The 11033-nt window shown below is 41.5% G+C and overlaps 1 protein-coding gene across 5 annotated transcripts in view; it reads right to left on the reverse strand.

The window, feature by feature from the left end:
- LOC124798019 (protein MTSS 2) overlaps positions 1–10455 on the reverse strand; it is a 337387-nt gene extending 326932 nt beyond the window's left edge. For 3 of the 5 annotated variants that reach the window (XM_047261221.1, XM_047261223.1, XM_047261222.1), the window contains exon 1: positions 9977–10454. In XM_047261221.1, the coding sequence (XP_047117177.1) occupies positions 9977–10048 (72 nt within the window). In that variant the 5' untranslated portion in view covers positions 10049–10454. Of the gene's footprint in view, positions 1–9976 lie in introns of all 5 variants that reach the window. The other 2 variants (XM_047261225.1, XM_047261226.1) reach the window with 1 other exon arrangement.
- Positions 10456–11033: the final 578 nt, after the last annotated feature.

Raw genomic sequence — 11033 nt, forward strand, 5'->3', positions numbered from 1 at the left:
GATCACATAACTAATGAGGAAGTATTGAATAGGATTGGGGAGAAGAGAAGTTTGTGGCACAACTTGACCAGAAGAAGGGATCGGTTGGTAGGACATGTTCTGAGGCATCAAGGGATCACCAATTTAGTATTGGAGGGCAGCGTGGAGGGTAAAAATCGTAGAGGGAGACCAAGAGATGAATACACTAAGCAGATTCAGAAGGATGTAGGTTGCAGTAAGTACTGGGAGATGAAAAAGCTTGCACAGGATAGAGTAGCATGGAGAGCTGCATCAAACCAGTCTCAGGACTGAAGACCACAACAACAAAAACAACAAGCTGACTTACCTTCAAACGCAAGGGCTAAACCGTACTTTTAAGCCTGGAAGGGGCTAGACAGAACTTTCACACAAAACGTATGAGCGTTTTCACCAACACGGTGTTTAAATAAATTTTTGGAATTAATACTACGGAAGATCAATAATGTGAATTTGCATATGTCGCTTCATTTGGACAAACCTAACCAGCCTAAAAGACAATGGTAGATTAAAGGAACAAACGGTGACACTTGAGTATTTATTTGTGTGTTCGACTCGCGTTGCGTAATATACTTAGGCACGCCGCATGCGGAGCGACTCAAATGAAACCGGTTCCCGACGCGAGTTTGTAATCGGTCGGCTGCGAATCACTTCCTGTAGAGTGACTCACCAGTAGATCGCTTGCAACGCGCTGCCAATCAGTTGCCAGTGACTGAGTCCGCGTTGCGTCGTGTCCTCTAACATAGCCCTGTATTGGTTTAATTTAAAATGAACAAGCTGGATGTGAATACAAAGTTTGTATCGGAACTGGAAAAACTTACCATTTTATATAACTACAAGCTTCCAGGCTACTACAGGAGTGATTTAACAGTGAAAGCGTTGAGTAAAGGGGGAAAAATTCAATGGCATTTATGTATTACACAGTACATTCATTGTTTAAGATTTCCCGTACGTCAATGGGAGCAAAACGGTTCAAACGGCTCTGAGCACTATGGGACTTAACTTCTGAGGTCATCAGTCCCCTAGAACTTAGAACTACTTAAACTTAACTAACCCAAGGACATCACACACATCCATGCCCGAGGCAGGATTCGAACCTGCGACGTAGCGGTCGTGCGGTTCCAGACTGTAGCGCCTAGAACCACTCTGCCACTCCTGCCGGCCGTTTCTAACAGAAAATTATCAAAATGAATAGCCGGAAAACGCCGGTTTGACAGCTAGCTTCAAATAGACTATGATTAAAAGACACGTTTCCACCTACACGAAGAATCCGCAATTCATATGCGCGTCACTAGGATGAAGAATAAACAACGTATTCAACCATTAATTTCCTGTAAGTAGTGCAGTTGACAGTTTTAATCTTTACTGGTGTAAGGCTTCTGTGTCGGCTAACGTGCCACGGAACCCCATTTTTAAGGGCTTCCTGGAAAGTACACCAGCCAAAGTATGCGAGATGAATCACATTGCGCGAAAATGATTTGAGACAGGTGTATGAAAAGCCTACTGCTTTCAGTCGACGAGACGAGTAACGGTTGTGATAGTGAATTACATTCCACGGTATCATGAAAATCCGATTTACTACCTTGTAAGGAACTGGAGAAGACTCAAAATACTGTAATCCACTCTGTCAATGTTTTTTTGCGCCTCCAACTGCCAGGAGAATACAGATGGGAAATTTTCGTTGTCGGTGACAGACTGTTCTGTCTATGTTAAAAGTGAAAGCAACAGAAACAATTCTATCACTGTATAATTCGTGGCACCTGCCTTGCCCATGGTCTACATCGTCTAACAGAGTAAGTCACAATTATCCAGGATTTGGCAGAATCATGTCTTCTGTAAAGAATTTCTCCAAGCTGCAACTCGCATTCAGCCCTTTAAGGAAATCGCTCCACCCGTTCCCCTCCCACCTGAGACCATATGTTAGTGTATCTGGCTCTTGCGAGCTTTATATTATGCAAAACACTACAGAAAGTCAAAAGAGGCAATCAACACTTTCGACTCTAGTGACTCAGCTTTTATTGAAAACGCCAAGGCGACCCTTAAGAATAACATGATTGTTGCATCCTTGGCAGTTTTAAAATCTCACTAACATCTGCCTGTTGCAGTTCAACGCCTAAGAGTCCGCGCGTCTATCACAAAGATCCTGTAGGTGTGATCTCCGAGGTGCAAATGTATCTGGAGGAAATACCTGGTTCAGCGGCAACAGCATGCATCACTGAATTAAATATTCTTCAGAGGTAATTCGGATATGAAGAAAGTGTACGCCATTATTCAGGGGGAGGCGTTCAGAGGAGGATTGCATTGTACTGGGGGACACGAACAATTGCGTCGATGTAATGTGCAACATTTAATTCTCTTGCTGCTTCAAAAAGTACTGAGACACAATAGAAAATGTTTCACTTTACGAAACTTACAAAGGTGGTTAATCGTGTATTGCAATACCAAAACGTAACAAAATTTATTGTTAATTGTAGCTTTACCCCATGGATTGTGATCATACATCGGTATACAACTGAAGTGTTTTTCTATGACACATGAAAAGAACATTTCAGTAAAACAGTCTTCATTAAAATAGTACAAAAAGAGAAAATTGTAGCACAGGTAAGTATATTTTGACGCATTTTTCCGAGTGCCGTTAGAAGCCTAAATCGTTTGTTTAAACCTAGAGAGGGCATTTTATAAAATGCCTAAAATTCCGGGCCCAGTTTTCTTACGATATTTACTGAGCACATCATTATATATCTACCCGATTTTTCCTTTCATAATCATCTGATTTTGCTTCTCCACAACACAACCTAAGCTATATTTTTTTTCTTTTTCTGTACTTATACTGTACATGTACATTTATACTATACTGTACTGAACGTTTTTATGGCAAAACCCTTACATACTAGTAATGTAAGGTATTTAGATATTCACATAACTGAAGGCATGCGTGGAAAAACAGGCTAATCCTCAAATGTAAAAGTTCAGGAATAAGAGTTGCCATCGAAGACACAGCTGTCTCACACTGGTTGTTTTAGACGAGGGGTAGTCAAACCACTTTTACCTATCGTCCTACCTGTCTCGGAAAAAAAACCTTGCAGCGTGAATAAATGCTTTCTGGAATTTAAAACTTCTAGCAGGGTGTTATCCCATTATTATTTTTATTTCGTGGTGTGTTTGGAGTGTGATTATTCTTTCGAAGAAGTGTCTCAATTTTAAGAGTGGAAATAAAACAGCAATTTTAAAAGCGCAAGCAAGAACTTCGGCTTCATAATGAGTCGCCAGTTCTTACACAGCCCGGCACCTTTCAATTACTTGCTTCAACTGGCGTAGGGAACAGTCGAAACGTCATAATATTCGGGCGAAGAAGCGCGTTAGTTATGTTACTCGAAACCGTAGACTAAACCAGGCATGGAGGCCCCTCCATATTCTTTTCCGCCACTGCTCCTCGTCATAAGTTTAAGTAACGCCTGGTTCAATGCTTCTACCCATGGGGGATGCCAGAACTATTTCTCCCAGGGAGCACAGCTTGCTCTCAACGGAGTGGAATCAGGAAGCGGCCAATCAGCAAACACTTGTCACACGGCGGTCTCTCGTGTGGGTCGTGGCGAACAGCTGCTGTGGCCACTTGCCCGCCGTTCAGGGCTAGCAAGGCGCTATTAATCCGGCCGTTGACCGTCCCGCTTGGACACCCACGCTACAAGTTCAGTAGCAGCGGGTGCCAAGGCATACCGGTGGCAAGCGTACGGGACATGACAGCTAAGCCTCGTCCCCCACACCAGTGGAGACTTGAGTTGTCACAAAGTGAAATTCAGTTTCTCTATCGAGCTCACGCATCTTTTTCGGTTTTCACCTTTATGACCGCCTCCCCCCGGTTTTTCAAATACAATGAGCCCTGCGTGTTTCCTATGCTCCACCACTACGCTTTCGTACACATCTCTACGTCACAAAAAAACAACAGCGTGATTTTCAATTACACCCGCCCGTTAAGACAGTGTGCACCTTGATCTTCAGATGACTGTACGTAATTGGAACACTTCCTATTATGTTGGGTAGCAAATGACTATGAGAAATGCCACAAATTTTGCTAAATTTTTAATGAATGTGGGTGTCAACTTCAAACATTCTACATCGCAGTACTCCCCAACTGTGGTTGTATTCTGTGTCGTTGACTCACAATCGCTAAAAGAAAACCTAGCCACGGAGCACCAGCCCGTCATTTAAAATATTCTACATACCACAAGTTTTAGCATTTCACCCTGGTAATCTGTTCAGAACAGTCTTCGGTTGCCTAATTCGGATATGATATGGGAGATATGATACTGCGTGAAGAGTTTGACAGAGCACTGAAAGACCTGAGTCGAAACAAGGCCCCGGGAATAGACAACATACCATCAGAACTACTGACGGCCTTGGGAGAGCCATTCCTGACAAAACTCTACCATCTGGTGAGCAAGATGTATGAGACAGGCGAAATTCCCTCAGACTTCAAGAAGAATATAGTAACTCCAATTCCAAAGAAAGCAGGTGTTGACAGATGTGAAAATTACCGAACTATCAGTTTAATAAGTCACAGCTGCAAAATACTAACGCGAATTCTTTACAGACGAATGGAAAAACTGGTAGAAGCCGACCACGGGGAAGATCAGTTTGGATTCCGCAGAAATGTTGGAACACGTGAGGCAATACTGACCCTACGACTTATCTTAGAAGAAAGATTACGTAAAGGCAAACCTACGTTTCTAGCATTTGTAGACATAGACAAAGCTTTTGACAATGTTGACTGGAATACTCTTTCAAATTCTGAAGGTGGCAGGGGTAAAATACAGGGAGCGAAAGGCTATTTACAATTTGTATAGAAAGCAGATGGCAGTTATAAGAGTCGAGGGACATGAAAGGGAAGCAGTGGTTGGGAAGGGAGTGAGGCAGGGTTGTAGCCTCTCCCCGCTGCTATTCAATCTGTATATTGAGCAAGCAGTAAACGAAACAAAAGAAAAGTTCGGAGTAGGAATTAAAATCCATGGAGAAGAAATAAAAACTGAGGTTCGCCGATGACATTGTAATTCTGTCAAGAGACAGCATAGGACTTGGAAGAGCAGTGGAACGGAATGGACAGTGTCTTGAAAGGAGGGTATAAGATGAACATCAACAAAAGCAGAATGAGGATAATGGAATGTAGTCGAATTAAGTCGGGTGATGATGAGGGAATTAGATAAACAAATGAGACACTTAAAGTAGTAAAGGAGTTTTGCTATTTGGGGAGCAAAACAACTGATGAAGGCCGAAGTAGAGCGGATATAAAATGTAGACTGGCAATGGCAAGGAAAGCGTTTCTAAAGAAGAGAAATTTGTTAACATCGAGTATAGAGTTAAGTGTCAGGAAGTCTTTTCTGAAAGTATTTGTATGGAAGTGAAACATGGACGATAAATAGTTTAGACCAAGAAGAGAATAGAAGCTTTCGAAATGTGGTGGTACAGAAGGATGCTGAAGATTAGATGGGTAGATCACATAACTAATGAGGAGGTATTGAATAGATTTGGGGAGAAGAGGAGTTTGTGGCACAACTTAACTAGAAGAAGGGATCTGTTGGTAGGACATGTTCTGAGGCATCAAGGGATCACCAACTTAGTACTGGAGGGCAGCGTGGAGGGTAAAAATCGTAGAGGGGGACCAAGAGACGAATACACTAAGCATATTCAGAAGGATGTAGGTTGCAGTAGGTACTGGGAGATGAAGAAGCTTGCACAGGATACAGTAGCATGGAGAGCTGCATCAAACCAGTCTCAGGACTGAAGACAACAACAACATATGTTTTCGCTGTGTCAGACGCTTAATTGTTCCTCCAAGTGAAGAATTGTACCAAGGTTATTACACAGTGTGGTACTCTACAGTGAGTCAACATCGCAACATAGTCTTACCACGATTTCTCTTCGCGTATGTTGTTAAGTTTTCTCTCATCTTTTTTTCCCCATCTTCTGCAGGCGCCGACAATCAAGAAAGTACATGAGAATCGAGTGGAATCTAAGCACCAAACTGCGGCATCCCACTCTGTTGAACCCCTCTCTTTTCCCTGACTGGAAACCGTGGACTAATGAGTTCAATATTCGGCTCTTGAAATCATGCACGCGTCTTAACAATGTGATCTCAATGAATCCCCAGCAAAATAAGCTAAGCTGTATTTCCCAACAGTAAACATGTCGAGTTCCCGTGGGTCTAGAGAGACTCTCTCGAAGACATCTCAGGAGCATTGCAAAATTATAACACAGCCGTGTGCATTTAAGGCTCAAAGTTAGCAAACCTAATCCAAGAAACCGACAGGCCCAATCTCAAAAGCAAAATTAAGCTTTCTATATCTTTCAAATTAAACACAGGTGTCACGAAGGCGATTTCCACTTTTTTCAACTGTGTCGTGAAGAACACTAATAATTTAGAATGAAAAATCGAGAGGATCCAAAGTATTTCCACTCACGCTACAGTGAAAGAACAATGGTGTTGCAATGCATTGCCTATCATTTGCGGATGATCACGTCAAACTATCTGAAAGGCTGACAGACCCTTTCAGCGAAAGTCAACTTTTTGGAAGAGAGTCGATATGGTAGGCTTAAGAATCCCTGCAGAGAAAGAAATTACAACACACGCAAAAAAGTGCACCAAAATATTTAAACAGACAGACACTGAGCAAACAAAAAATGTAAAAGTTTCAAGAACGGGGAAGGAAATCGTACCTGCCCTTACAGAGCAACCATACCGGCATTTACCTGGAACGATTTGCGGAAAACCTAAATCAGGTTGGCCGAACGCGTAATTACTCTGTAGTTCTCCGGAAAGCAAGTCCAATCTGCTAATCAAAGCACTATATCCTCTCGTAATAGTTGGGGAAGACTAATGACGAAAACGTTGGAAACCTCTAATTCATAGTAAAGGATACACAAGATGGAAAAGGCGTGCGGTAAAACTAAAAATATCTCGACCAAATGCGCAATCTAAAAGCTCAAAGCACAACAGTTGCAAAACCAGAAAGCCAGTATTTTGGTGAATGTCTAGAATTACTTTATAAGCTTAAGTACGAGAAAGAAAGTGTACGAAAAAATATCAAGTCCTTAGAAAAAATACAACATTTTGTAAATTAAGAAGTGACGAAAAAATTTATCAGAATATAAAAACATATCACAAACAATATGGAAGAGGAGATCCTTTTTGGACATATTTACAGAATGGACGACAGTAGATACACCAAGTAGATCTTCACACATCTTAGCTCAAGGAAATTAACAGTCCTCTAGATCCAAGAAGCTGGTGAAGACTTGGAAAGGAATAACGTAAAAAGTATTGGAGAGTGATTTCTTGCGGAAAACTTAAAATGAAATGGTTCCATTAAGAACTTAAATTGGGATGTGGGCTCCAGAAGGCTTAAGCGTAGGCAGAGGTAGACACCAGTCCATAATTCGTAAGTTGCACCGTGAATGGGAAGTTTTATGGCCATGATGTTTGACGGAGAATGCTAGCATCACACGTTACTGGGTTTTATACGCCCAACAGAGAAGGGCGCAGACCGTTTTCCGGCCGGACAAGTTAAGAATACACAATAAATGTGGAGGCGGAAGGGCATAATCGTGCGCTGATTTAAAGTGGAAGGGTGTGTGTACTGAATGAATCTTTAGTTTTGGAATTAGACTAGACCTGTTGGTAAACACACGCCTTGGAGGGTAACCTTCAATGATGCCTTATTGCCGTATTAAAATGACAAGTCGAATATCAAGCCAAACCGGTCTGTAGTAAATAAAAAAACAAACTCATTCCACGAAATGGAAAAAAATACCACTTCACTCAAGGAAGAGCACCTGTATAGCATTTATAAAGGGCGTTAAGACGGTGCATTTGGTCGGTTCTATGCCAATTTTCCACTGAGATTAAGAATCTAACTCTGCAACCATACCAACAGTCTTTTCCACTTTTTCTCTTACCCGTGAAGTACGCTTATAGTATCCTTGTTTCCAATTAAGGGCTCGATCTTAGAATGGAGTTACTCTATCCGAAGTTTCGAAACTCAAATGAGTTCCAACTCTTCATGTACTCATTTCGTGTACATCTCAAATACGCAGTCTTGACTTTGAAAGGGCACAGACTTTTTCCTTCCCCATCCGAGCTTGACCTTTGTCTGCAATGACTCCGTTGTCGACGGGACAAACATTGATATCCTCATGAACAACGCTGTTTTCCATTTCTCTCTTCAGCTTTTGCTGCTCTACAAAGAATAATTCGAGAACTATAACATTTCAAAGTTTGTTCTTTATTAACATGGTTGCTCAAATAGGTTCGATAGCAAGTGACGCAGGAGTGTACTGACAAGTGTACTTGGGAGGCAAGCAGAATCATCTACAGGCAGACGTGCCTTTTACTTGCTGCGACGAAATCTTTTTCGCATCACAGAGTAAATTCTGCAGGAAAAAATATTGGAACAAGCGCAACACTACCTCGGCAACAAATTGCATACACAACAACCAAATTGTCTATTTGATGCTTTCCAACACAGTTCGGTGTAATCAGAATGGCTGCACCCTTGGCTCTCTATATTTATTGCAATGAGAATGCCTTGAGTTCACAATACTACAATGAATAGCAAGTCGTATATCTAGTTTAAGGAAAATCAAGGATCCTGCACAGCGAAATCTCATTGGAAGTGATTGATCTGGGAAAATTGCAAATCTGTAAAAGTCACGCTCATTGCTGATCAAAACTTTCAAGCCTGAAATAATTAAGTCAATCAGATTGTTTCTACGCTGCATGCCTAAGCAGACAGCCAAACCGTATCAAAAATATAGCAACTGGACAAGTTTTTACACACACACACACACACACACACACACACACACACTTAATGCAACCTCCGCTTCTCCGTCAACTTAAAATTCAAAATGAATTCTCATTTCGCAATATTTTAATATGCATCCAGAAGCGCGTACCAAATGCAGGCAATATAGTTCGGTGGTTTACACAGTTGCACATGTAGAGACTAGTAATTAAAAAATAAGTAGTTGTAAAATTTGAATGCATTATTTCGAAAGGTAGAAAGTAGCGCAGGAGTGTGCACCGATAATCACTTGCCGCGCGTCAGGTATTTTTGGTATGTTATTCCTTTTAAGAAGACGCCCCTTACATGAATGCCTTTTAAACACGGGCGGCCGTGGCAACTTAGTTCAACAATGTGCGATTTTAAAATATACATACAAGGCAACATCACATCCACCCATAAGTGTGTGCCTGTTACATATTCGGCAACAAATCCAGCAGTTCTGACTGACCACGTATTTGACGTAAACAGTGTTCTAACATACAGATTAAGTCCACAGCACTGATTCGTAAGCACTGCAGTTCAGTTTAATAAATGCCATTTCCACTGACGGAGTGGGTGGCTGTAAACAAATTCACAAACTGGACCAAAACAGACGTAAGGGCCTGCTTGAGCACTCCGGCTGAGCTTTGAAATTCATCCACCAATTTGTATCCTTCAAAGATGCGATCGATAAATCTTAACGCCACGCCATTAACAAACAAATCTCAGAGTACTCAATGTGCAAGTCTGCTGCGCATTGTAGCGAACATACTTTCCAACAATCTAAGTGAATTCCTAGGCTGCAAACTATCATAGTAACAAGCATAAAAAAGATTTACCGCTTAACGCAATAACAGCCATTACTAAGTTCAATTTAATGAGCGCAGCAACTTCACTGAAGTAATTCTAAATCCCAAATACGTTCCTCTGACAACCGACATCTAGGTTTTCAACATCTGAAAAGAACACACACACACACACACACACAGTATCTGTGCCCACTAGTGTTTAAATCGCCTGTGTGCTAAAAGTAAAAAGCTGGCAAAATCAAAACAAGCACCTATATTAAACCCTGTTCAATTTTAAAAACGAACTCCAAAATGAACGTTTTTCGATAGTAAATGTTTGATAGTTCTATTTACCTTCATATCGTTGATTATCTGTTGAAATAGTCCTCCCAACGCGCTGCATTCTCTTTCAATGTTTCCTTCCATTTTGATCTGCTTTGCGCTCACTGCCTCTTTCTTTCGGTATACAAATTACTCTGACACTGTGTTGTCAACTGACATATATTCGAGCACTGTTTTCATGTACATTATGAGTCTGAGAGTACTGTATGACGATGACAACTGTGTACAAACAGAACTTCACCAAACACATTTACTCGCATTCCACCAAAATTATATTAAATGAACTGAATATATAGATAGTACAATAAATTTCAAAAAGAATTCGGTTTAGTCCGTATGAAATTGCTGATTCGCAATCGTTTAAATCGCCGCTGTCGTACAGCTTCACAGACCACTCGATCGAAACTCACCACCTCTACGACTACACACTAGGTCTTCCAATCATTATCCTCAGTGCACTCTCGGCGTTCTGATTGGCGAATGCTAGCTTGTAAGCAAACCAATGACACAACGCAGAATGCCCCCTAGCCGCACCTCGGCGAACTACAATCCATTGCATATAGCATCTCTGCATGGAGAACAGTTAGTTTCGATATATCGCACGATCGTACTGGCCGACCGTAAACCTACAATCGACTTTACACAAGTCGAGACAAGTGGCAACGCTGCGGAGACGATGTACTACCACAGTCTAACGTAACAGTCGCGACACTCACTGCTGTAAAAGTTGTATCCGTTTGACATATGGAGCGACACTAGCGCTCCAAGCGGCGGGTAAGGTGAACGTCAGACGCGTCGTAAGCATAATGTTTGTTTGCATTCATTTCCTATGTAATTTCCGATTTATTCGTGTTATTTTCTTGCCTCCAAGAGTTTGTGTGGTATCAGAAGGCATATACGTTTCTAAAAATGATTCTAAAATATGCGCAAGTATGGACAAAAACCATGAATAGAGTGGCAAGCTACAACACATTCGTGAAGAAACACTTGTGACATTGGACAGAATCGCAGCTTACCACGTTGATATCAAAAGAATATAAACACACAGATTCACATCTAAGAAGCACAG

The sequence above is a fragment of the Schistocerca piceifrons genome, chromosome 5 (genome assembly GCF_021461385.2).
Source record: "Schistocerca piceifrons isolate TAMUIC-IGC-003096 chromosome 5, iqSchPice1.1, whole genome shotgun sequence".
Taxonomy (NCBI): Eukaryota; Metazoa; Arthropoda; class Insecta; order Orthoptera; family Acrididae; genus Schistocerca; species Schistocerca piceifrons.